The following is a 27,833-nucleotide window of genomic DNA, read 5'->3' as shown; positions in this document are numbered from 1 at the left end:
TATGAAAAATATATTCATTTGTAAGATTTCTCCTATGTCTGGTATCAATGATGACGTCCCAAAGTCTTGCAAAAGAACACTTCTTTACCTGTAGCAATGTAGCATCCAAAAGATTAAATGCATTCAAAACAGTTTAGTTCATTTGGTCCGAAGCAACCATTCAAAATCTCAACTTGCAAAAGCCCAAAAGCAAAGGGATCTTTAACTCCAATAATAAAAAAAAAGTAAAGGAAAAGAAAGATAGAGACATGTTTGACATGCGTACTATGATTGATGGGTATCGAAACCAAACACAATTTTGCATTAAAGATTTTGTAGAAACCAAACACAGCCAGGAGTCTCTTTTAGAAGTCACTGTTCTCCTTTAAGATCTTTCTGCAGGAACCTTTGAACTTCAGAAGACGTTTAAAAGGTAACTCCTTATGTGATTTTCTCTCTGAGGCGATGAATAGTTGTTCTTGAAAATGTTTTTCTTGTTTTTGGAGTTTCAGGTTCAGACATGTCTTATATACCTCCACATAAGCGACACTCCAAGGATCCAGACAGACCTTCCCCTGTTCCAGATTCTCTTGAAAATTTAAAGAGTAGCAATGCTTATGGCAAAGTTATTACATATTCAAGAGATTCCATTTCTAAATGGTTTCTTGTTAGTTCAAATGGAATAGAGGATGAGGTTCCTCCATCTATTAAGCTTGTCCCAATGTCCTCAGATTCTTCTGAATGCATCAGATATGGAGAAAATTATTTGGTATTGACGAACACTACTAATGTCCTAATGTCCCAATATGTTTGTATTAAAAATATGTTAGCTGAGGAGAGTGAAGAAGAAGAGAAATCTCGATGGATGTTAGTAGCAGAAAAGGTTGAGAAGGATCTTGTCTTTGCATATGAGCAAGCTAAGAAGACAATGGAGGACCATCATCATCTTTCAGACAATGCTAAACTAAGATTGGTTGCTAGGTTTGGTAAACTTCTCTTTCGTAGGTAAGCATTTCAATTTGCTTTTTTTCACAAATATCATTAGCCCTTGGTTTCTAACATATACTATACACAAAACTAGGCGTCAAGGTGGTCCTGTGACTGAGTATTGGCAACAAAAAACGAATAGGATCTTCTCTACTGATGTTCCAACTTCTTTCATACAAAACATAAATTCTAAGGCTATTCCAAGCCATGAGTTCTGTATAGACATGGAGAAGGAAGTATACGTTTTGCAGATATCGCAGTACACTCGTCCCCATGCAACCATTAAATGTAAATGTACCGTGAAGGATGATGGAAGTCTCAGTATGTACAAGGCAAGACTTGAGCGCCCTTTGTGTATTTGTGATAAGAATCTGAGAACATATTGATATTAACTCGGACCTTTTTACCGCGCATGCAGGCTGAGCTTAATCCTCTTAAGGCATTTTGTTGTTGATGTCCCCTGCATTGATAAGAATCTTGACATAGGTTTATGCTCGCCAGCAAAAGGAAAATGATGACTCTAACGGTGATTTGTTTCTGGTATCTACATTTATCTAGAAAATAGTTAAATGCCTTTCTTGGATTTAGATTTGGAGCATGGGAAGATGAGAGAGGGGTGACTTTGATACTTCAAGACATCAACACTAAGCTACAGGTAAACTGTTTTCCTTTTGCGTCTTTGAAACCTTTTTAATGAAAATGAGACTATCACTGATTATTAAACCTTATGTTGTGCAGGAGAAGAACATTGAGAGGGGATGTGTTTTAGAAATTCTTAGAGATGCTCTTGGAACTATATGGGACTTCTTGCATTGTGATGCTTCTCTTACGTGATATAGAACCATATGATGTTGCTGGTGCTATTTCCGATTCTCTTTTGCTTTTAATGTGTGTTTACACTTGAATGTTTCGAAGTTGTGTGTTTGGGGGATGTTAAACTTGTGTGTTTTCCAAAAAAAGAACATAACATTTGTTTTGTATCCATGTCAATCTGCCTACGTTGATTTGGGTCTGAAACCTGTGAAGCTCTCATGTATTAAACCGTTTTTGGACTAAACCATTCCATTTTTTGGATTTGTTACCGGTCACTTTATGTTTGTGAACTTGCCATGACTCAAGCATACAAAAGCTTCCTTATATATTAAGGTTCTAAATCCAAAACTAAATAAGACAAGACAATGTAAAGATTCCCTATCATCAAGAAAAATGTAGTTCCAATAGGTCATCAAATATGAAAAATATATTAATTTGTAAGATTTCTACTATGTCTGGTATCAATAATGATGTCCTAAAGTCTTGTAAAAGAATGACATTTTTTACTTGTAACAATGTAGCATCCAAAAGATAAAATGCATTCAAAACATTTTAGTTCATTTGGTCCGAAGCAACCATTCAAAAGCAAAACGATCTTAACTCCAATAATCGAAAAAAGTAAAAAAGAAAGATAGACATGATTGACATATGTACTATGATTGATAGCCATCGAAACCAAACACAATTTGCATTAAAGTAAAAGAAGGTAGCGTAGATTCTCTTAGAGTTCACTGTTCTCCTTTAAGTTTTTCCTGAAGGAACTTGAACTTCAAAAGACGCTGAGTCAAGAAAAGGTAATCTCCTCCTCTTATGTGATCTTCTCTCTGATCCGATGAAAAGTTGTTCTTGAAAATCTTTTTCTTGTTTTGGGAGTTTCAGGTTCAGACATGTCTTATATACCTCCACATAAGCGACACTCCAAGGATCCAGACAGACCTTCCCCTGTTCCGGATTCTCTAGCTACAAAATTCAAGAAAAACCTCCACTTCAACAGTAGTAGCAGTGATAAACGCGACCGTATCATATACTCAGGAGATTCCATTTCCAAGTGGTTTCTGATTGGCTCCAACGGAATTGAAGATGAGATACTTCCATCTGCTAAGCTTGTCCCCTTGTCCTCTGATTCTGTCCAATGCAAAAATAGGAAAAAGCCTTCAATACTGAAGAACATCGATGACCATAAAGGTAAGTGACTGTGTTTGTTAGTTTCGCTTAAGTATAGTCTTGACTTTGTACTAGTGACTGCTATGATCAAAAGAAGATGGATTGTGTCAGTTTTAGTGAGATTTTATATGAATATTGCAGAGAGTGAAGAAGAAGAAGAGAGAACTAGGTGGCTGTTAATAGCAGAGAAGGTGGAAGAGGATCTTGTGTTGGCATATGAGCGAGCTAAGACTGCAATGGATGGAGAGAACCATGTATTGAGATTGGTTGCTAGCTTTGGTAAAAATTTATTCTATGGGTAAGTTACTCAGGGTCTGAATCTTACATTATCTTTGCTAACAGAAGTTCTCTTTTTATTAAGCTCTAACACATACAACATTAAACCAGGCAAAAACCCTCCAGTAAGATCTTCTCTACTGATGTCCCAACTTCTTACTTGCATCGCATCAAGTCTCAGCTTGTACCAAGACATGGATTCTGTATTGACTTGGAGAAGGAAAGATACACTGTGAAGGTACTTGTTTTCTTTTCCTGTAAACCTATACTGTGCTGTGGAATGTCATATGAAGTATACTTTGCTGTGTCTGGCTTTTATTCTCAGGTATCTCATCATTCTCGTCCCAATGAAACCATTAACTGTAAGTGTACTGTCAAGGAGGATGGAGGGCTCAGTTTGTACAAGGCAAGTCTCAAAAAAGAATATCTTGATCCATGTCTCATGTATTACTTGGTTTGTTTTCTAGCTAACATATTACATGAAATCTTGAGTCTTGTTTTTGGCACAGGTCGAACTTAGACATGTAAGACATTTGGTTGTTGATGTATCTTGCATTGATAAGAATCTTGACATGAGGCTAATGCTAGCTGCCAAAAGGAAAATCACTTCTCCCACTGTAAGTTAAATTTCTGGCATAATGATTAAAAAAATTTCTCTTGGACTTATCTTTGGTGATGTTTCTGTGATGAGCAGGAGAAAGAGATAAGTGACATCAAAGGGCTGCTTGATTCAGCTACAGTTGATCCAAATGTAAAAGGTGGTTTAAGGTGGCCCTTTGGTAAATCTTCATCTGGGGATGGATACAGTGTCTTTGAATCTTGTCATGTTAAAGCTACAGTTTACAAGAACCAAACACTAAGGCTTAGGGTGAGAGAGACTGATAGATTCGATGAGAGGATTGGAACGGGGGAAGTCAAGAGGGAGGTGATTCTGATGCTTAAAGACATGAACTCTAAGTTACAGGTACATTATTGTGCTCTCTTGTGTCTTTGAAACTCTACTGGAAGTGAAGCTTATTGTGTTTTTTTACTTTTTTTGGTCTGCAGGAGCAGAACGTTGACAGGGGTTGTGTTTTGGAAATGCTTCGAGATGTTCTTGGAACCTTGTGGGACTTCTTGCATTGCGAAGCCTATCTTACGTGATAAAAAAATATGATATGATGTTGAATTGTTGATTGCGCTGTTGAATTTCTCACTCTTTTTAAGAATCTGTTGAGCTTTTGGTACAATTTATGTTTTTTTAAGTTTCTGTGTGGGTTGTGAAAGATTGGAACTTTGCGTGTTGTCTAAAAACGAATAGAACTTGTGCTATTGCGTTTCTATTTTGCATTCAGCTGCTTTTTGTTGGTGCAATAATGTTTGTGTCTTAACGTTGAAGCTATCTTATTTTTTTCTAAGGTATACAACACAAAAATCAGGCGGCAAGTTGGCCCTCTGGTTGAACTTTCGCCACATTACTGTAGAAGCTGTTCTCTACAAATGTCCCAACTTCAAACTTGCAACACATGATCTCTAAGCCATGGATTCTCTATTGACTTGGAAAAGGAGACATACACTATATACTTTTAGTAGAGTTTCGGATTAAATTATTCGATATATTTGGTATTAATCTTTTAGTTTTTTTAAGTATAGTTTTAGAGTCTAATATATTTTGTTATTTCAGTGATAAATAACTGAACCAATATTTAAAACGAGTATTTTTTTATTTTCAAAATAAAATAAAAATCAAATCGAATCAAAACTATTGATTTATAAATAGGTTTAATATTTTTGTCTGAAAAGTTAGAACGGATTAGTCTCTAGTTTTCTATTTAACTTTGACCTGATCAATACCCAAATTGTCCCTGATTAGATTTTATGTCCACCCTTAGAAAAATTTAGATTTGTTTGATGATACAAAAATCTAAAATAGACCATACTTATTCAGATGATAAAGCTATTTTTTATAGGTTTTATCTACATGAGAAAAATATATGGTAGGTGTAACAATTATTATTTACCAAAAACATTTTTCTAAAAAAATAGTACACATAAACACCAGTTTTAAAAACAGGAATTATACGCAAAAACTGGGTATATGAAAATAAACACAGATAAATATATATGTTTTTAGAAAAAAACAGAGAAATACGAATCTCAAATATTTATATTGTCTGTGTTCAGAAATAAACTTTAAACCTAAAAGTTCAGAGAATGGAAGAGAAAAAAAAGTAAACTTGAGCTTCCTGATGAAGCGATTGTGAAAATATTCGTGGTCGCTTGAACTTGTGGGACACCATGGATGCGAGAGATGGGGTCTTACCAATTCTCTAGGCTCTTGGATCATGCTTTCCAACAACAACAACCCCGTTAGAAAAGCATCGGTCTTGAACAGCACCGATGGATTGGTACTGATTTATACAGAAACCAGGACCTCATGTGTATCATGTTGGAAACCATTTGCTTCAACAATGGGCTCAAATCCCTCTCCCTCCACATCTCTCTCGTTATGATTTGGTTAGGTTACAGGAAAATACACTTTTCAGTGATACATGACTCGTCACAAAGACGCAAAAAGATGTTTCCGTGGGGTACAAGGTAATATGGGTGTTGTCCTCTGGTGCCTTTTTTTTTACATCACCTTAGACGAGATAACAAACCTTACCAAAAAAGGAAAGATTTAGCTTCTTCAAACTTTCTCACGCAAAGATTCTATCTTCTTCAAAATTCAGCTTGGAAAACTTGCAGTTTCTCCAAATAAAATGTAGACGAACCAATCCGGTACATCTAGTTCATTTAATCAATGCATGGCCAACTACGGGAGTAGGTTTTTATATGGTATCCATGAGAGGTAATACTGTTTCAGGCTGTTAGAGGTGGATGAGGAGGTGGGGGCGATTTTGGAGGATGAGTGGGTGATTTCAGAGGAGGTTTAGGAGGAGGTGACGATTTTGGAGGAGAAAAAACAAAAAAAATGGGTTGTCATACATATAAAAATTATATATTTCTCATTTTCAAATGCACTAACTTTGAGCAAGAACTGCCGTTGAAGTCATTTTCAAAACAATATTGATATGATTTCATAGTATTGTAAGATTTCTCTATTAAGAATTACACTGTTGTCTTTGATTTTTTATTTGGAGCCGGTTTTGGAGGAGGTTTAGGAAGAGGAGTTGATGTTTTTGGAGGAGGTGATTTTGGAGGAGGTTTAGGAGCATGAGGTGGTGGGGTGGTGGTGGAGGCGCAGATGAAGGGGCTGGTGTGGATGATTTGGGAGAAGTAATCGATGGTGAATTGGTTTGATACAGGCCGTATTATTTGCACCATCAACATAGGTCTTTGGGATTGTGAAAATTTCTTTCTGTACATTGTTTATCATGTGTTGTCATGTTTGTAAATAAGAAGAAAACATAGTGATATTATTTGTCAATGAGAATCATTCAGTCTTTGATTATACATGAAGTTCAACACTAGTAAAGCGCTGGTTATCTGTGTAGCTTCACAAAGGAAACCAGCAATGTGTTCGGTAGTGTCATATTGTATGAGATGCACATCTCTTGCATGCTTTGAGCAGTAGCCCCCATTGTTGCAGCCGCATTCCCATGATACCCGTTTCCAAATCGAAACAATATCTTGACATCCAGCAGACATGAACATTCCATTATCCAGTGTGTCTTCATGGAGCTCTAGGTGGTGCCAAATGCACATGAGTGTTCCTTGGAGATCTCAGAAATTGAGCTTCGAGCGAGAATCAACGCCAGCAACTGCATTAGTCACTGTAATGCAATCGGTTTCATCATCAAGATTATCCTCTGAGTTTGTCTCAACATCATTATCAGCGAGAGGTACCTGTCCACTCTGACTATCAAAAGCACTTGAGGACACGTGCCTGAGTTTTACTAAATTTGGAGAATGATCAACCATACAGTTCTTGTCAATGGCCGTGTAGCGTATCTGCTTGCTTCAGAAATTGAACTAAATGACAGAGTTTCAGAAGGGAAAGTTGGACTTTCTAACATCAAAAGGAGGACCAGATATATCTTGAAGAACCAATTGGATCCACCTTGTTTCCATCATTGTCTCCGTTAATCAGAGCATGTCTAGCCACTTCTGAAGATGGTTCAGCGACTTCTAGTGTTAAAGATTGAACACTCAGTGAGAGACTGTCCTTGGACTGGAACATGAGATTGCTGCTACTAACTGATTCCATCATCAATTCTTCATCTTCTAATGCACTGCTTGCACAAGTTGTCTGCACTTTAACTGACTGTTAGATAATCAAACTCTCTAAAAGGTTCATACTATTCACTGGTGAAGAATCTATGTGTTTTTCATCAAGAATACTCTTACAGGGAGATTTGGTTTATGTGTCTCTGTCACTTTGATCCAGAGATGTCATGGGACTTAAGATACACTACTTACCAGTGGGCTTTTCTGAATTTTATTTTCTGCTTTTAGTGTCCCGTTAGACTCCACAGCTGTATCATGGCAAATCTCCCCAGCTTCAGAAGACAATTTATATCAGACACAGCAAGGTCTTCCTTCGAGACAATGCATGTGGCTGTGTTGTCCAGCCCTGGAAGTTCATGAAAGCCTTTCATTATGCGTATAACTGGATTCGTTGGTAAAATAACTATTGAGATTATTTGCAACATAGCAGAGAGAAACGTTTTTTTTTTGGATGGTCACAATTGTGAAAAGAAGCTATTTGTAGTTTCTATACATGTTTCCATTGTTCTCTTGATGATCATGCTAGATGTGGAGTTCTGATGTTTGTACTAAATGTAAACATTTTGACACGTAAAATAAAAGAAAACATGCGTTTTATTTAAGAAAACAGAATGATTGAGAAGCAACGAGATGTTGGCTCATCAATCATTTTGGTTGTTCAAAAGTAAAGTAACAAGCATAACTTAACCACAACTTATTAATCTCCCACAAGGAGACATTTACTTATCATTTTGTCTTCTTCACATCTTGGAGATTGAGTAGTCCATGGCTTCCACGAGATAGTCCGCGTCTTCCTTAGTGAAGCAGAGAGGTGGTGTGATTCTAAACACGTTTCCAAAGTAGCCTCCTTTCCCAACCAACACACCCAACTCTGTAACAACATTCATTACAAAGACATGTTAGTTTAATTTCAACAGCTAAGACGAGTAAAGAAAACACAAAACCAACAAACCTTTCATTTGATCCATGATGTGCAGAGTCTCGGCCGTCGCAGGAGTCTTGAGCTTGCGATCACTTACCAGCTCTATTCCAAGCATCAGTCCTCTTCCCCTTACATCCCCGATAACTACATTAAAGAAGCATAGACACATTGAGCAAGTTTAAGAACAAAGTTTAAGCGGACACATAGAGAGAGGAGAGAGGGAGAGAGGGAGAGAGGGAGAGAGAGATTTACTTTCGTGTTTCTCTTTCAGCTGACTGAGTTTTCCTTTGAGGTAAGATCCGACCATGGATGCATTTTCCTGAAGCTTCTCTTTCTCAATCACATTCAGAACAGCGAGACCAGCTGTAGTAGCCACAGCATTCCCACCAAATGTGTTGAAGTAGCATCGGCGTGTCAATACTCCAGCTATCTCCGGAGTTGTCACAACCGCTCCCAAAGGAAACCCATTCCCAATTCCCTGTTTGCATATCATCAAAGAAAAGACAAATCAGTTTCTGTTGCTTCTTTCAGGACTGTAGAGGCAGAATCAAAATCTAAACCTTTGCCATAGTAACTATGTCAGGGACGACATTGTGAGCCTCAAAGCCCCAGAAGTTGCCAGTGCGAGCGAATCCAGACTGAACTTCATCCGCAATGAACAATCCTCCAGCCTTCTTCACAATATCATAAGCTGCTGACATATAGCCTGGAGCTAGTTCCACCATCCCTCCAACTCCCTATTCACATTCGCAGTGATATTATTTCTCAACGATTATCATTTCACTCTTCGATTGTAAAGAGAAATTTCAACACTAGTAAAAATCTGGTTACCTGAATAGCTTCACAAATGAAACCAGCAATGTGTCCGGTGGTGCCATATTGGATGAGATCTTGCACATCTCTTGCATACTTCTCTCCATCAGAACCAAACACACCTCTATACGGATCCGGGTTTAAAGCGTGGTGAGTTCCAGTCTGCCAGCAGCAAGAGAACAAAAAAACAAATATCAGAACACAGATATCTCATCATAGTTCAAGAAAAAACTCAGAACAAAATGTCTATAGTACCTGAACAACGTTGAACTTCCACAAGCTATGACCAGTAGCTCCCATTGTTCCAGCGGCGTTCCCGTGATACCCGTTTCGAATCGAAACAATGTCTTGACATCCAGTATACAACTTAGCCATCATGAGTGCCAATTCATTAGCCTCCGTCCCTGAGTTGGTGAAGAACACAACCTATTCCAATAAAACCAAACCCCATAAAGTAATCAAATTTGGAACAGAAACCACAAAAAAAAAAAAAAAAGCAAGCATGTTCATGTAGTATATTGATATCATCAGGGAGTTTGGAACACAGAACAAACAAAGAAAAACAGAACACGAATGGTCCCTTTAGTACCTTGAGATCACCAGGGAGTTTGGAAGCGAGAGCTTCAGAGAACTCAGCAATGGCATGGTTAAGGTACATAACGGTAGGATGCTGGAGCCGCTTGATCTGATTGATAACAGGCTCAACCACATCAGGGTGACAATGTCCACAGTTCACAACTGCGATTCCTGCAAAGGCGTCCAAGTATCTCCTACCACTCTCATCGAATAGATACTGCATCTTCCCATCCACAATGTTCAGCTGAATAAAAATTAAATTCAAGTTAATTCGATTTTCAAATCCTCCACATCATGAAATTTTGGGTATAAACGTTTTTGTATTTATCTTAATTAATAATTCTTTTTTACAATTCATGGCTACAAACTACTGTATATTATTTTATTTTATTTTTGTGCATAAAGTGTATATTAATTCTTTAAAATTTGTGTGTGCTTTTTTCCAAATGAATGTTTCTTTCAGCTATTCATGAGACCTGAGTCACCAGACATGGCAAACGTTTTATTCGGCTATGCATGAGAAGACCGGACATGGCCAATGCTATGGATAAGACCGGACATGGCCAATGCTATGGATAAGACCGGACATGGCCACGTGACATTAAAAACAAATAAAAACAGAAAAAGAGATTCAACAATAATTTATAATTATATTTAATAGATTCCTTCATTGGCCACAGAATATTCCGATGACGATCAAATCACGAGATTCATAACCAATCGATAAAAAAAAAAAAAAATTAATCGAGAAAAATTAGCGATTACGATCAAAAACGTTACCGGCTTTCTGAAGAGGAGAGGCATGGAAGGGCTGAGGAACTCCTTCCTTTTGTTGAGGATTTCATCGGCGGAGGGGCCGGAATACGGCGGCGGAGCGTAATCGAACGGCGGAAGCCTAGCTAGAAACTCGTCGGTGTCCTTGACGGAAGCCGTCTGAGACGTCGTTGAGATGCATCGCCGCAAGAGGGAAGCGGAAACGTTCTGGAGCGATCTTTTCGCCGTGAATCTCTGCATTATTTTGATTATCTCTCTCTCTCTCTGTTTTGGCAGAGACTGCTTCGATGGTTACAATGATGATGGGAACGGAGAGAGATGATGTTGATATATATAGAGATTTGATGACGAGGCTTGACGCCGTTGGATCAATGCTGACGTGTCGCAGGTGTATGTAGTTACGGAACTTGATTTGACAGGCTGGTCCCTGTTAACGTTTTATTTAATTACGGGATTCTCTCATGTTTTCATGATTGAGTTGAAACAAAAATTAACCTTTTTATTATAGTTAAACAATTTTCATTTCTTACAAATAAAATTAACAAAATAATCGATTTTTTATAAATTCGGAAGTTATGTATAAACCAAAATTTTAAGTGATGAAAACTAAACTTTGAACTCCCTAACAATTTAATGGTAAATTCTCAGAAAATAGTACATATATTTTCTAAATTTTGGAAAACTCAACCAATTCAAATATTTGAGATATTTTTTTGAACATAATATTTTCGATTTTCTAAGATTTTCTCCTTAGTGTACACAAATTAATTTCTGTAAACTGACCGAAAACAAAAGACTCTTCAAATGAGATTATTACTATTCAAGGAATGTATTGACTGACATAAAAGTCAAAAGACATTCGAGTCTAGAATTAGAAGTAAACATTGCATGTCAATCCTCAAACTCCAGGAGGGGGAAAAATCATTTTCGCTGATATTTAACAGATTTTTTTCTGTTTTTACCAACATTTTTGTTTCGTTAAAGATTTACTTCTATAATCAGTTTTGACTACTTAAATACACTTCACTTCGATATTTTACAACAAAAATACATAGTATGTACTAATTATCAATTATTTTACCACATTCAACCATTTTAAAAAATTTATAGAAAAGCGAATCTAAAATTTTAATGCATTTTTGGCTACATATCTAAAAATAAAAAGTTCAGAATAGCCAATCCACATCCCAAATTTTGAACTCCCTAACAATTTAATGGTAAATTCTCAGAAAATAGTACATATATATTCTAAATTTTGGAAAACTCAACCAAGTCAAATATTTGAGATTTTTTTTTCAACATAATATTTTCGATTTTGTAAGATTTTTTCCTTAGTGTACACAAATTAATTTATGTAAACACTGACAGAAAACAAAAGACTCTTTAAATGAGATTATTACTATTCAATGAATGTATTGAATGTCAACAGACATTCGAGTCTAGAATTAGTAGTAAACATTGCATGTAAATCCTCAAAGTACTCCAGGAGGGAAAAAATCATTTTCGCTAATATTTAACAGATTTTTTCTGTTTTTTACTAACATTTTTGTTTGGTTAAAGATTTACTTCTATAATTAGTTTTGACTACTTAAATACACTTCATTACGGTATTTTACAACAAGAATACATACATGTACTAATTATCAGTTATTTTACCACATTCAACCATTTTAAAAAAAATTATAGAAAAGCGAATCTAAATTTTTAATGCCTTTTTGGTTTACATATCTAAAAATAAAGCGTTCAGAAGAATAGCGAACCCACATCCCAACTCATTTTCCTTTCAAGAGGCAATAGTAAGGAGTGTATTGAATCTGAAATTTGAAGTAATTTGATTTTTAATGAGATTGTAGATGATTGCAGAAGAATTAAAAAAATTGGTGTGATTTTTGTTAAAACACTCTAGAATCTCATCTAAAACAGTGAGATTTGAATTTTTATTTTTATAACTAAAGAACTCCCCTCAAATACTCTAGAAACAATTAAAGTACTATAAATTCTCCAACTTAAATTTTGTTTAATAACAGTGGATTTTAGAGTGTTTAATGAAATGACAAGTTCAATAACATTGGATTTTAAATTGTTTTTTTAATCTATGTTTGAATAATAGTGGATTTGTCATTTTAATACAAATCACTGGAAACTCTTGGTTGAATACGCTCCTAAATGTATAAGTAAATGTTTAATACGCAAGTTGTTTCGTGAATAAACAGACCTAGATCAAGTTGCATGTGTATGGTTAAGAGAAAGCGATAAAACATATTGTTCGAGTGTATTTGGTATTGTACAAAAAAGAGTAATGCGTTAGGTGAAATGGGATGTGTCATGTGTGTCAATCACGAGACTGAACATCTACGGTCCAAAACAATAATATATAATTTGTTCTTTTTTTCATGATAGCTACAAAATTGAAATGGTTCTATATTCCCAAAGATAAGACACATAATTAATTGTCTAACCTTAGCATAGAGTTGTATAAAATACAAATGCATGGAGGGGACCATATGTGTATGGGGCACGTGCTAAGCTAGTGGAACTGCTGGTTTGTTTATTTGTTAGTCCTAATGAACTCAATTAGTGGGTTGGATTATGTTTTCTTAGTATTGTAACAGTTGCGTCTAATTGCTTTGTTTCCGCTGGATAAACAAATGCGTTTAATAAAGATCTAAATTGTTTTCTGTTTGCCGTGTAAGCTAACACACTTAGACCGATGAGCATGATGCTGTTCGTCTTATCCCTTTATTTTTATATTAACTCCGTAGCGTTAGATAAAGACTGAGATTAGTATAGACTTTTGTTTTGTTTGTCAACAATTTGTTTTTCACCGGGTTAAAATTGAACGGTCAATTTTTTTGTTATTTTTTGTCTATGGCATGCCGCATGTATTATGTGGTCTTTGAATGAATAATGACACAACAGTAACATTAGTACACACTAGTATGGCATATTATTTTGGCTGATAAATTGTCTTAATGTGAAGATTTTATGTTTTATTATTTTATTCAGTTATAATATATATTTACAAAATTGTTTCTAAATAGTTTTGAATGTTTAGTTGTTATTGCATAATATGTATAAATCAATAATGAATTGTATTGAGAGGTTAGACAGTTTGGATATAGATGTCTGATATCTAAAGTATCAGATTTCATGAAAAAGAGGGAATATATTATTACATTGGAAATATGAAGGACAAGAGAGGAAAAGGGGGAGTTGATAATGTACCAATTCCTCCAACCAAATCTGCTTACATCTTCTTCTTCTTTAGGTCAAACTGCTTACACCTATTTTATATTAGGCTTTTGAGTGTATATTTTTTTTTCGTTTTAGGCATTTGTTTGTTTACCAGAATTAAAACTTTAGTATTTTGCGATTTCTTTATTGTAGTTTGATTATGTTTAAATATCATTAAGTTTGTAGTGTTCTTAAATTAATATTAATCATAAAAATGAATACATTTTCGAGTTACATATTTTCCCTATATCTAAACTCTCAAATAACGTGACCATGTAAGACAATCTTCATCCTCATATATATTAATTGAGAAGTCACTTTAATGATTTATGCTGATGTGTTGCTCATAGAAGAGTTTTCCAATTAATTGTTATAATTTGATTGGTCGATGATTTTTCATTTTTCATTTATTTAATTAAAGTTTTTAAAATGAAACTATTCATAGAATTACATAATCAAATCTATGTTTACAAACATACAGTTAAGCATCTTAAATATAGATGAATTAACATAATTTGTTTATAGAAATAATTAAATATCTAGATTACATTATATAAATTGATCAGATACATATAAAATACATATGATACTATAGAAACAATTATAAAAACGGTTTTGTTATGTTTATATTAGCAGTGAATAAAATAAATCATAGATTTTAGAAAACTAATTAATCTAAACTTAATCATATTAATTAAATTCACTCATTCACTATATATATAGTATAAACATGTGTCAAATAAATGCAAAACAGTCAAATATATAATTCTAAAAAATTCCAATCATTTTCCAATGACAATGTGATATCATATATGCGGTATAACTTTTAGAAATGATTAAAATATTTTTATATTTTAGAACAAAAAAATTATACGGTAAGTTATTTAAACGTATATTAATCAAGAAAAAGTTAATTTAATTCATCTATTAATATAAACAGATGAATTAACATTATTCTATGGTAAGTCATTTAAAAACGACGATCTCTACAATTGTTAAAGTCAAAGATGAAAAATATAATGTAAATAGAAAGTAAGAAAAAAATATTTAAAAATTAATGAGATGTATTTTTACGCTATAATAAACTTATAAAATGTACGTAATAAAATTTTCACAAAATTTATACAAATAAAAACATTTTGTTTCATATAATATTGGATCTCACATTAATATTAAGTATATATGCCTAATATATTGACATTTGGTTATTTAAAATTTGAAATATTATTTTTTCTTATTAGTTAATCAAATTCAATTAATATAGGTATGTTTTAATTTAATTTAAAATAAATTAAAACAATAATTTTAAAATATAAGTAAACTATGATTAGTTTTAATTAAAAACATTTGGTTGAATGAGTTAGAGTTTGATAAAATAGTGTAATGATCAAAGATAATTTAATGAAGAATTTATTTGCTTAACCCATTTGAATTTTATGTTTAACACTAAATTAAAAAAATGAGTGAGAAAGTTTGATTTGGAACAAATTATGAGAAAAACTGTTTAAACTACCATTTTTCTAATACATGTTTTTATGTTTACATTAACCAATTTATTCTTAGTTTTAAAGAGATAAATCTTACTATATATTAATTGAGAAACCACTTAATTGACTTTTGATTATGTGTCTTTAATAGATTAAGTTTTTAAAAATAGTTATAATTTGATTGGTTGTTAACATTTATTTGTTATTATTTTAATCAGATCTAAAAATAAAAGGTAACTCTAGAACTAATTAATACAGATTACCAAATAACACAAATGATATTACACATAGTGATTTATGGTAACTAATTGTAGAATTAGAGAAAGAATATATATGTTTTATCAATGTCTTTATTTTTATCAGTTAGTTATATATAATTAAATAAAATACTTTAGCATTTTTATAGAAATAAATTTAATGGTTATATATTATTATATAAAAGAATAATATTTGTAGGTAAGGAATTATTATAATTTTTATGTTTTTAAAACCCACACAAAACCGTTTACAAAAGATCTTTCATGATAAAAGCATCCGATCATTATATTGGTCATATTGGAGTTACACAAAAAACATATTCATTTTTTTTTCTTGAGAGCTAGAATATTTTTGGTTTTTCATGTGTTAAACCAAAATATTCTTTTCTGTAAGAGAAAGGTTTTTAATGACTAAGGTTTGTGTTTTTAAATCTCACATATCTTCTAAAAATATATAATGAAATTTTTGATTATCCAAATATTTGAAATTAAAAGTTAACATTTTTAAATTTCTAATTATTATACAAAAATTATAACATTGTAAATATAATATATATTTCTTTATATAATAAAACTATCCGCAAAATTACGGGTAAACACCTAGTAGATGTTTGTTTCATCGTCGCCAAAAATAGCTAGGCAATGCTCTCGTTTAATAAGGAAACATATTTCAATAAAGCAATATGCAAACTAGATACTGTATTCAATTGTGGGTATCAGGGTATGAATGATAACACAAAGCGATAAACGTTTTTACTGGTAACGTTGAGCTGTACAAAAAGGCAGAATTGTAAAAAGAAAAACAAAGACAATGCAAAATTAGATGATGGTATCATTTTCGTTGAATTGTTTTGTTCATCCATCATTTGAGTGATAACCATTTAAACTGTACATTATTTACCGCTATGATATATAATTACTACTCAAAACTCTTCATGTTTTTGTTTGGCGGTGTGTTATAAACTTTGTTATAATGTTGAATTAAATCAAAATTTACTATGCTACAAACTTGAAACTGATATATCTTATGAATAAACAAGACGAGTCATTGCATTACGAAAATCATAAACATTTTAGTAATCAGAAAATCGAATCAAGCAATAACCTTATTTTAACAAACAACATTTTATAGATCCTTTACTTTTCATTGAAGGAGAAAACGTTCACGGCAGATACAATAAAACCAAACCGGCTATATCACAGTACGATAGAGAACATAGATAGTACTATAGCTAAAAACAAACACAAAACTCAAAACACTAAAAAAAGGAGTGGTCCTCTACACTCGATGTCGGTAGTGTTAAGAAGAGAAAAGTGGACTTGAGAATTATAGGAAACATTCAGTAATCCTAAATTCGAATTTCATAATTATCTCATACATTATTCGTGAGAACATTTATTTAGTCGCAATACATATATCATTACCCATGCATTTTATGCTTTCTTACATATCCATATCTCCGACATGATCAAATCGAACTCACAACACCATCATCGTCATTCTCCACACTCCTCCTTGAGTTCACGACCCTACAATTCAGTCTTATCTGGCCTTGGTTTCCTGTCAAAGGCTGAAGATCTCCCATCCGAATCATTGCTTCAACGAATGCTTTAAAGAACACGGACCTGTTGCTGCTGTATTGCTCCACTAGTGGAATCGTGTCGGCTTGAGGAGTCGAAAATAGTTCTTGATCACTCTGAATCAGACCTCTCCCGTTACGAAGATTGGTGTAGTATTGATTATCGAAAGTATTTGGAGTGACGGGGTCGAAGTTGGCCACAACGGTTCCGTCTCCGTTTTCAGGGCACAATGCACGCAGTTGGGTGAGGTAAGTTGTGTCAATACTCGGGTCTGGGCCATTGGTATTGTTGAAATTGTAGAGACGAGGTGTCACAAGTTGACATTGTGCTCTTCCAAATGTGTGGGCCCCTAACAATAAGGTTTATATAGATACATTTTTCTTTATGTTTAATCAAATATGATGATTATTAGGGAACAAAAAAAAAAAAAAATGATGATTAGCATGTTTTGTCATTCTACAAATTCATCTTATAATTCAAAATTAATTCTACTTTTATTCAATAAATATATACTCACTCTGTTTTTAAAAGATGTATTTTTTTGTGTTTCACACATTTAAAAAGATATATTAAAATTTGATTATAACTGCATTATTTTTTGAATAAGATATTTTCTATAATTTAAAACTAATAGTATTTTAATAAGTATTACTAGTTTTTAAAAGTTTACAATTCACCATTATTAATAATAATTGTATATATTTTTTATTTTTTATTTTTATCTTTGAAAAAAAAGAAAAGTATAAATAACATATATATCTATTTTCTTAAAAACTACCTATAATATTATAAAATTAGATTAAAATGCGAATTAACTTTGCATTTTGCTAGATACTTGAGTTGATAAGTGAATCTAGCTAACTATCAACATATAAAGATAAAGTGTATCTAGATAAAAGGATGATCATATATTGTAATAAACATGAAATTTTACCAGAAAGAGCGACTAGATCTGAGGTGCGGTTTAGACCAGCGAAAGCAAAACTTGCTTTAAGTTCATCAAGAGTGAAAAATGGAGAAGGAAGTAGTGTATTAGCCCCATCGAAGAAAGCTTGTAAGCCGTCTCTCCTCCCCAACGGAACCGACCAACTTGGACCTCCTGACTACATAACATAAAAAGCTAATTAACGTCAACATTCATACTACTCTCGATTAATTCATACATATTATAAGCCTTGATGTAAGTATGTAATATACCAAAACGACTGATACTTGAGAAGCGATAGTGAGAATATCTGCACAAGACACTGTTCTTGGGCAAGCTCTCTCAATCTGAGTTTTCATTCTATCTATGACGTTAAATCCTCTAGCCGAATTTGCGTTTGGCAGAGCATCTTTCTCAGTCCTGAACGATGCGGAAGTGTCCAGCAGGATCGAGGCATCACAGCCCTACAAAAACCATATTACACTACATGACCATATTGTCAACAAGATTTTGGGAAAAGCCGGATAAACATTCATCTTATCCCAAATTTTAAAAAGATAATATACATATGTGGCATACTCCTTGTATTGCCTATTTTAAGATTAATCTAATTGAAAGTGTTTATAATCTCAGATCTGGCATGCCATTTAGCCTTTGATCTATATATTTAAACATACTTTTATCCATGAACACGTAGTGGATTTTTCTTTGGGTATATGAAAAGATAAGTTGAGTAATTAAGTCCGTACATTAACGAAACAGTCATGGAAGTGAAGGCGGAGGAGGCTAGCGGTAATACGAGGATCAGAGCCCATTTCACGGACGATGATATTCCCAATGATGTCAAAAACACGCGGGCATGTTCTGAAATAGAAATCAGGCCTTAACTGAGCATTAGAGTTTGATGCTTGAAGCAGAAGGCAACCCAGGATTAGGGCTCCCACAACACTGCAAGAAAATGAAGGAGAAACCACCATTTTCCAGGAGTGAAACAAAAGCTGGTTTTGAGAGTGTGGCTGATCAAAGAAAAAAAAGAGTGGTGAGTGTGGATGATGGGGAATTAGCTTAAGCCTAGAAGGAGCATTATATATAGAAGCTTGAGTGTTTTCTTCTACAGTATACACTATTAGCTAGGTATCTATAATCTATTTACTAAAGTGGTTGAAGGAGAAATAATAATTAGTTATAAGAATAAAATTCAATGGTTCTTCTATTGGCGGTGCTCAGATTCTAGGCCTGGGCGTTCGGGTCTTCGGGTCGGGTTCGGGCCGGTTCCTTTCGGATCTGGGTCTTTTCGGATCCTAAATATTTAGATCCAATAAGTACTTAAAAATTTTCGGTTCGGGTTCGGGTCGGTTCTTCTCGGATCCGGGTCGGTTCGGGTCTATAATTAAAATATCCATAAAATACCCATAATTTTTCGGGTCCATATCGGGTTCGGGTATTTAGGATCTGAAAAGAACATGATATACCCAATTCCATCAACTTTAGTTGAATATTTGTCATATATATCTAAAATTTTACAAAACAACTTAAATGAAACTATTAATAATTAAAATAAAACATTTTAAAACTCTAAATTTTACATTTTAAAGTTTTATATTACTTTAAAAATGTTAAAAAATAATAACAAATGTTGTTAACAAAAGATATTTCAACTAAATCATAAAATAATATATATAAAATAGAACACAAAAACATCATAGTTTTAGATATACATGTTTTTAAGTCGGGTACAAATCGGTTCTTATCGGGTCGGGTCTATTCGGGTCGGTTCTTTTCGGATCCGGGTCTATTCGGATCGGTTCCTTTTCGGTTCTGGTTCTTTCGGGTAAAAAAAATTTAAACCCAAAAGGTACTTGTAAATTTTCGGTCCGGTTCCAAATCAGGTATTTTTGGGTCGGTTCCGGTTTGGATCTTCGGGTCCAGGTTAAACGCTCAGGCCTATCAAATTCTTTGAACATAGTATAGTTTATATTTCTCTGTCCAATTTTCGTTGTGATTAGTCAACCGTAAGACTGATCATATTTACTGTGTAATTTTTGTTTTGACTAACTCCATATGCACATTTATAGTGTGGATGTGGAAATTTTACTTACTACAAATCAACGCATTATTCTAAAAAGATAGTTCTCAATCCCACTTATATTTTTAGTTGTAGATCTATTTCAAGGCATAAATCTATCTCATTAAACCAGAAATACTTTAAGCTTTTGTTTGGCGATATAGATAGTAATTAAAAAAAATAGTGCTGTTTGGAAACATGGATAGCGGTAAGTTAGAAAAAAAAGTAATGGATTTATCTATCTTTTTAAAGTGGGACTTTAAACTTTTCTTTGGCAACATATATAACAGTTAAAAAAAAATAGTGTTGTTTGAAACATTGATAGCAGTAAGTTAGAAAAAAAGTAATGGGATTATGCTATTTATAAATTAAAAGTTCATTACATTATATTAAAAAGTAATAGACTTATGTTACTTGATATACATATTCAAATCAAAATAATAATTTAAAATTGATTTATATCAAAAATTCATTCAAAAATATACATATATTCAAAAATTGATTTTTACTAACATATTTTCCAATAACCATTATAAAAATATTTTCAATATATATAAGAAAAATACAATACAAAGCTCAATTTCAAACACCAACTTAAATTATGGTTTTTCTATTTTACATTGAAATTTAAAATTATAATACATTTGATTATTTATATGATTGTACGTATAAAATATTATTAATTATAAGATTACTTATTTGATGGTACATATAAAATACGATTAATTATATGATAACACATATTTTTGTAACCTATGATGACACATATCTATAATAATAAAACAGAGTTTTCTCTCACCTTAGCTCTCCACGTCCTTCTTTAGGGGTGGGCATTTGTTGACATGTGTCGCCATTTAATTGGTTGCGCTTTTTTACTTGTGTTTGGGTTTTTGCTTTACACTTGCGTAATGGGCTTCAGAAAACAATTCAAGCCCATTGTAAAATTAATTTTCCTCGCCTTCTCGCCTAAGACCCTGGTATTTTATCAGATGAAAGTTCCAGAAAACTCAAAACGTCGATTGCTTCTCCGTAACGTCTCCTCCTTGCATTGATACGTTCTTTACTCCCAACTTTTGCGTGATTAACCCACTTTTCCCACTCTGCATCATTCAATTGACCTCATCGATGAAGCTTCGAGTACAAATATCCCATCTTCCAACGATGAACAACACAACTTTGACTTAGCGGTTTTGACTTAAATCGGCATGACGTCTCTCTCGCAGGTTATGTATCAGAGCCTTCTTTTTCATCTGTTTAGAGTTGGAAGATGATTATTTGTTTTTTTTTTTGTTCTTGGTTTCATAGATGTTACTAGATAAGCAGGCCATGAAGACAATTCTTCTAGAAATTCCTTCCCTTGCCAGATAGGTTAGCCATCTCATAATACCAATTTACGAATATGTATCTCTGCTGATGTCTCTGTTTTCTAAAAAAAATTGTTATTGATGTTATCTGAGCATGAAGCATTTTGGTATCATAATGCCTTTGCTCAAAAAAAAAAACACAGTTGGTATCATAAAGTATTTGTGTTTCAGTATGCTATTGTATATACTTTAGCCTTTTAAATCTGAAGTTTGTGATAATTGCAGACGACTTCAACTGCTGCCAGCTACTGGGAATTTGTGAGTGTGAAATAAGCAGAGCTAAAGCACTTCTTAAGATTCAGTGGCAGACACTTATCATGCATTGTTTCCAGAAGGAACTCCCATGGAGTTTCAACGCATCTTGGAACTCAAAGTGATTTTAATTCCCAGATTCTCTAATAACCAATTAGCTTGAAGGCAGAGTCCTGTCTACAATATCATCTATTTGAAAGTCATGTTACATTCTCACGTGACTGAGTCTAGATAAAAAGGACCATGGCACTATCTTTAACACATAGATATGTATATATAAATATTTGGATTGCCGGACACTAACTCTGAAACATTTTGTGGTGTTGATGCAGGGTCTTAAGAAAGCTGATCAGCAGATCATACTTGATGATTTCAACAAGTATGGCCCAGGGTTGACATAGCCCTCTGTTTCAGGGGCAATGCCACAAGTGGTTCCAATTTACCTGCACTGCTGCTGGTAATCACTAATCCGGATACAACAGATGGGTTTATAGCAAGCAAGGATGTGTTAACAAGGGAGCAGCTCTTGGTAGAGGAGCTGCAACCTCTGGCTTTAATAAGTTCATTGAACTTACCGAAGCAGGCAAAGACCTCAAAGATGGAAGTTTATCACAGTGAATGCTTAACTCATTCTCTCTCTCTCTCTCCTTTAATAGGACAAACAAGCATTCTTCACCTGGATTAAACCAGGCTCATCAGCGACTGCAGTAGGAGCTTGAAAGCTCCATCTCTTGAGTTTCCAGAGTACATCAAACAGAGAGGATATGATCTCCATGATGTTCAAGCATATTTGAAGGTTTTTTTCCTTTATCAATGATATGTGTTTTTTTGTGTGTCAAAACCCTTTGTCAAACTCTAATTCCTGTAACACAAATATTCATTGTATATGCTATAAAGACGCAGACTTTAGTGATATGATATCATATGTCTATATTTTGATCAGGTGATCTAATGAATCTAATGTTTGGAAACAGAGTATTAATATTTTTTACCATATTTTTTTTCTTTTGAAAGAAAAAGAAGAATTCATCTCCGACTTATCCAAAGTGAGTCATTCTTTTCTGTTTTTTTGTCAAGAACTTTCACTCTCTTTTTAGAAACATAAATGTTTGATAACGTTCGAAGCTGTCTCTATTCATTCTTTTTGGTTATGTAACAAAGCTTATATATCAAATAGATGCAGGAGGACTACGAGGACATTGTTGGAAGAAGGAAGGTGAAGCTGGAGAGAAATACGCCGGTGAACAAAAATGGAAACTTTTCATCGCCAACAAGAATAACTCAATAACAAAATTTATTTTTTTTAAAAAAACCGTGTTTGCTTCTTCAATAATTAAGATGTTCATTTTTCGTTTCCAGCAGTCTTGATGTTATGTGTATTTTAAATATTGTTTAATCTTAGTTTCTATTACCTTGAGTGTTTTTGGTTAACAATGTAAACAGAATTTCGTTCGCTCAAGTTTGTTTTCTCCCACATTGTTTTTTCAGAAAAAAAAACTTGATAGTAATCCAAATGTTATTGTATTTGGTGTTTTTAAAGAGTAGATTTCGATGGGACTGTGTTTGGTGCAACCGGATATGTGACTGCAGATTGGTGTTTACGCTATGGTTGTGGTTCCTCTTAATCTAAATTGGGCATTACTTGATGTAAATAATGGTTAATCCATTGTCAAGTCCAGTTCTATCTCAAATACAAAATAAGATTGAAAATGTATCTTTTGCTAGAAAATTTAAAGCTTATGTTCCAAACAGAGTAAATAGATAAAATGATCTACTCGCCAGATAGCATAAGGAATAAGTAATCATATTATTGATTCAGAATCCTATTTATTTATGTTTCTTTCTCAATGAGTCGGCAAATTCATTGAGCTAAGTTAGACGAGGTGGCGAAATGGAGATGGCCGTGAAAGGTGGAGTCATCCTACCAAGTCGCCCCGGTCTGAGTACAAGTTCTAGGAAGTATTAGGAATTATACAATCAGAAGGAAATGTGATGTATATTAGTGTTGGCTCTATCTCCTCCCAGTTAAATTAAATTGTATAGATTAATTTTAATTATTAAGAAAATTTAAATATTGATTCTACGACTTATGTGCAAAATTCCAACGGATTAAGGAAATGAACATTATTATATGTATTACAGCTGGAGATAAACTATAAAACAAATGAATATATATGAATATGTAATCAATATATTTCTATAGTACTAAGAAATACATATTAATTTTGTGTTATTATAATGGTCTAATCAGCTGAATAAAAATAATATAATTAGATAATTTGATTGATAATTTACGTCTCTGACATTTCAGAATTATTATAAAAGATTTCCTTAACTAATATATCAGATAAATTTCTAACTTAGCAAAATGACATCAATTACAAGTAAAGGAAAATTACAGCATGATGCAATCTTCATAAGTGTTACACAATAATTTTTAGAACAAAATTATTTATCTTCTTTTTGTCTCAAAGTATAAATAATTTTTTTTTACAAAACTTTTAAGAATGTTTTAGACATTACACATTCTACCATAATGAGTTGAATTTGCAAAAATATCATTTTTAGACTTAATGGGTCCACCTTAACAAATAATAGAATTTAGCAATTCAGACTTTACTTATAAAATTTTAGCATAAATAGTCATTGGTAATACCAATTCTACCATATTTATCTTCTTTTTGTCTCAAAGTATAAATAATTTTTTTTACAAAACTTTTAAGAATGTTTTAGACATTACACATTCTACCATAATGAGTTGAATTTGCAAAAATATCATTTTTAGACTTAATGGGTCCACCTTAACAAATAATAGAATTTAGCAATTCAGACTTTACTTATAAAATTTTAGCATAAATAGTCATTGGTAATACCAATTCAATATCGCTATCTTCATTAAAATTCAAATCATCAACTATCAAGCATTATAAAAAACTTCTTAAAATCAAAGAAAATATCACCGCATGTGCTAGCTACTCTTCGAGGGGAAACATAATATCACGAAATCATCAACAGTTTTAGTCAAGGCCGCTCAAATCAAATGGGCGTACAAAAATATAAACATCAACATTTTGACAAACCATCTACTAGAATTACTAACAAAATACAACGAACTAATGATGAGATGTTTTTCGAGCTGGTAACACATGTGCTTATTACACACGTTTAAATTCAAATTAGTCTATAAAATAGAACTTCAAATGTCGTTCCTTCCGTATACTGTCCACATGGTACTTAACATAGTATAGATATGTTCTCTAAATAAAACATCTACTTGACTTTATGTTTAAATTCCAATTAAATTAACTTTGTTACGAATATCGGTTTTTTATTCTACTTTTATCGAATCGATTAGTCGCAACCACTTATGATATTCCACTTTGAACTAATCAACTTCAAAACAAAGGAATACATTACGGTCCCTAACCACTATCAAATGAATATCATTTTCTTTCAACATATTTTCATATTCATATTTTTGAAATATTTTCTTTACTGAGACCGTAAAATGAATTGTAAATTCATCTAAGATAAAACATACGAATCCGGCGCGTAGCGCTGGAATACCATTAGTAGGATATATAATAGTGATTAGGGATGGGTGTTCGGGTTCGTTTTCGGATCTGTTTGGGATTTCGTGTTCGATTTAGATCTTTGAGAATTCAGTTCGGATTTGGATAACCAATTTAAATTATTTAAAAAAATTTAAAATTTATTATATGCTTTATTTTTTTAAAAATCTATAAAAAAATAATATATTACATATAAATTTGAATAACATATGTCAGAGTACCTAACTTAACATATAAATTGGTTTGGTTTAAATATTTGGATAGAGAATTAATAATTATTTAAGTATTTTTGGAGTTTTGAGTATATTTTAACTATTTAAGATATTTACGTTTGATTATTTATATATATTTTCAAGTAATTAAACGAACTTAAAAGTAACATATATATTCTGGATGTTTTTATATATATTAAATCTAAAAATAATTAATATATATAAGTATATAAATATATTTTGGAATACTTCGGTTCATATTGAATTAGGTTTCAGTTCTTCAAATACCAAAATTTTGAATAATTCAGATATTTAATCAATTTCGATTTGGTACTATTTATTCGGATTGAGATCGGTTCGGTTTCTTCGAATTCGAGTTTTTTGTCTAATTCTAAATAGTGACATAAAAAAAATAGCATCATATTTTTTTAAAAATGCATTCGCGCCCAGATCAAAATCTAGTGATTCCTTTCTCCGACTGAAATCACATAATGGGTATGATAAATCCCTTTCTTATTATTTGAGGAGCATTTTTAATAACTAATCTTTACTTGATGTGTTATTAACAGAAATGTCATTACTGATGTGGCAACTTCATAGCCCTTCTCAACCCATTTATTAAAATAGTCATAGTTTACTAGAATATTTACAAAATAATGCCATTGGACATATTTGTTACAAGACTTCTCTTATAATATATTACAAGACTTGTGGGATGATAATCAAACGAATAAATGTATTAACTTTAGTTAACCAAATTAATTTTATACATAAACGGACTGTAACGTCATTTGTTTGGATGTATAACCTCTTGGTACCTTTTTTATATGATATACTCTTACCAATGTTCAAGAATAAATCATTTCTGTAATCTTAGCAATGGTTCATGAATAAATAAAATTCATGATTTACTCTTCAAAAGTAAGTCGATTGTTCAGAACTATTGGCACTATAATTTGACGTTGAAGTAGTTTTTGATATATATGTCAAATTGAAAGTTTTTCATATTTACTTCTTTTGATTTATATTCAATTTCATGTTCTTTCGTAAGACTCGATAAATGACATTTGTTTTTGTTCAGGAAAATAGTATATGTAATGTAGTGACATTATATATTTTATATATCTATGTGTTATACATATATCATTTAGTATACATATATCTACACATTATATATTTTACATGTTTTTCTCTTAGAACATAATAAATATACTAATTGATATACTATTATTATTGGTCATGAATAAATATACTAATTGATATACTTTTTCAGATGGTCGCATCAGTTATATTTTTTTTTGTTAAACATATAGAAAATATTTATTATACTTGGTTAAACCTGTGAATTATGTTTGAGTATAACATGTTTATTTTCATTTGAATTATATTATTTATTTGGTATAACATGTTTATTTTCATTTTGATTAAACTTAAATATTTTTGTGGCTTCAAATTTAGAATATTCAGAATTAAAAGTAATTGATTTTCTTTCCATCAATTATTTTGCGGCATCAACGGTTGGTTGGTAATTTAAGTTTATGATGAAATTTTGAATTATACAGCTAATGTCTTATATCAAGTAAAGGTTGGTTACTCATACACTTAAGGGAAGTGCATTGATTTTCCAACACTATGATATTCTTTGCTTACCAATTTCGTTATCTAATCAAAATCAACAATTAATTTTGATTTTATGTATTTTATGGGATATGTGCCATTCATGTTATGCCTGGACAATATAAACTCAACTATATTGTAGAATCAAAACGTTGTATATAAAAAAGTTAAACCTAATCTTGAGTGATTGCAAAATAAAATAAAAAAAGAATGACATAATAAATTTCTTTGAATCCCTTAACTTTTGCAACAAATTTTTTTTATTACGAAATTAACATAAATGGTGATAAACATTAAATTTGGAAATTTATTTAATTATTTTCGGTTAAGTTTGAAGTCAAATATCATTTAATATGGACTTCTTTTAAATATGGAGATTTGTTGATAGGGCCTTTGTCAATTTACAATCTATCGGTTCGAATTTCCCGAGATTTGAGTCACTCGATTCAGCTTCCAATCTTCTTAGGTATTGTGATTGAGTTTAGTTCACAAAATATGGATATCTCAAGTGACGAAGAGTTAACCCAAACCATGTATTTTGACTCATAATAGATATTAAGGTTTAATAATTGGTCTCTTTTACAATTTCGAGTCCTAATCAGTCCACTAAATTATAAAATTCATATTATTTACTTTTTTTAACCTCATATTATTTACTCAATTTATTTTTATTCTTCTACAATTTTTACGTACTCCAGAACCAATATAATTTTAATAAAATATAACAATATTTTTTCTGGACAACTAAAATATA

General features: G+C 32.3%; 4 protein-coding genes and 1 long non-coding RNA gene across 7 annotated transcripts; 3 read left to right on the top strand and 2 right to left on the bottom strand.

Moving 5' to 3' along the window:
* The first annotated feature begins 205 nt into the window (after positions 1 to 205).
* Positions 206 to 2,054, top strand: LOC106411560. Of its 2 annotated transcripts, XM_022699080.2 has the most exons (6): positions 206 to 412; positions 492 to 984; positions 1,061 to 1,298; positions 1,385 to 1,492; positions 1,555 to 1,621; positions 1,705 to 2,054. In XM_022699080.2, exons 2-4 carry the CDS (start codon positions 500 to 502, stop codon positions 1,418 to 1,420), a joined length of 759 nt encoding a protein of 252 aa, XP_022554801.1. In that variant the 5' UTR covers positions 206 to 412; positions 492 to 499; the 3' UTR covers positions 1,421 to 1,492; positions 1,555 to 1,621; positions 1,705 to 2,054. The 2 variants fall into 2 exon arrangements, with proteins under 2 accessions (XP_022554801.1, XP_013707802.2); XM_013852348.3 differs by having other exon boundaries at positions 207 to 412; positions 1,385 to 1,621.
* A 310-nt stretch (positions 2,055 to 2,364) lies between these two features.
* Positions 2,365 to 4,548, top strand: LOC106411559. The gene is made up of 8 exons (XM_013852347.3): positions 2,365 to 2,573; positions 2,659 to 2,964; positions 3,085 to 3,241; positions 3,331 to 3,457; positions 3,545 to 3,625; positions 3,729 to 3,836; positions 3,914 to 4,183; positions 4,267 to 4,548. The coding sequence occupies exons 2-8, from the start codon at positions 2,667 to 2,669 to the stop codon at positions 4,360 to 4,362; spliced, it is 1,137 nt and encodes a 378-aa protein (XP_013707801.1). The 5' UTR covers positions 2,365 to 2,573; positions 2,659 to 2,666; the 3' UTR covers positions 4,363 to 4,548.
* Positions 4,549 to 8,004: 3,456 nt separating this feature from the next.
* On the bottom strand, positions 8,005 to 10,829 carry LOC106410980 (alanine--glyoxylate aminotransferase 2 homolog 2, mitochondrial). Of its 2 annotated transcripts, XM_013851629.3 has the most exons (9): positions 10,520 to 10,829; positions 9,753 to 9,983; positions 9,419 to 9,589; positions 9,182 to 9,325; positions 8,911 to 9,087; positions 8,603 to 8,828; positions 8,381 to 8,494; positions 8,176 to 8,299; positions 8,005 to 8,081 (listed from the first exon to the last, which is right to left on the bottom strand). In XM_013851629.3, the coding sequence occupies exons 1-9, from the start codon at positions 10,751 to 10,753 to the stop codon at positions 8,027 to 8,029; spliced, it is 1,476 nt and encodes a 491-aa protein (XP_013707083.1). In that variant the 5' UTR covers positions 10,754 to 10,829; the 3' UTR covers positions 8,005 to 8,026. The 2 variants fall into 2 exon arrangements, with proteins under 2 accessions (XP_013707083.1, XP_013707082.1); XM_013851628.3 differs by having other exon boundaries at positions 8,005 to 8,299; positions 10,520 to 10,827.
* A 6,001-nt stretch (positions 10,830 to 16,830) lies between these two features.
* LOC106436114 (peroxidase 22-like) lies at positions 16,831 to 19,065 on the bottom strand. Its single transcript, XM_013877069.3, has 4 exons — positions 18,747 to 19,065; positions 18,270 to 18,461; positions 18,007 to 18,175; positions 16,831 to 17,421 (listed from the first exon to the last, which is right to left on the bottom strand). Exons 1-4 carry the CDS (start codon positions 18,972 to 18,974, stop codon positions 16,961 to 16,963), a joined length of 1,050 nt encoding a protein of 349 aa, XP_013732523.2. The 5' UTR covers positions 18,975 to 19,065; the 3' UTR covers positions 16,831 to 16,960.
* Positions 19,066 to 20,765: 1,700 nt separating this feature from the next.
* On the top strand, positions 20,766 to 22,755 carry LOC125584286. Its single transcript, XR_007321265.1, has 3 exons — positions 20,766 to 21,430; positions 21,652 to 21,799; positions 22,011 to 22,755. It is a non-coding gene; the product is annotated as an uncharacterized LOC125584286 (long non-coding RNA).
* Positions 22,756 to 27,833: the final 5,078 nt, after the last annotated feature.

Source organism: Brassica napus, chromosome C3, assembly GCF_020379485.1.
Source record: "Brassica napus cultivar Da-Ae chromosome C3, Da-Ae, whole genome shotgun sequence".
In the NCBI taxonomy this organism is placed as follows: Eukaryota; Viridiplantae; Streptophyta; class Magnoliopsida; order Brassicales; family Brassicaceae; genus Brassica; species Brassica napus.
This window is presented reverse-complemented; position numbering and strand designations above follow the sequence as displayed.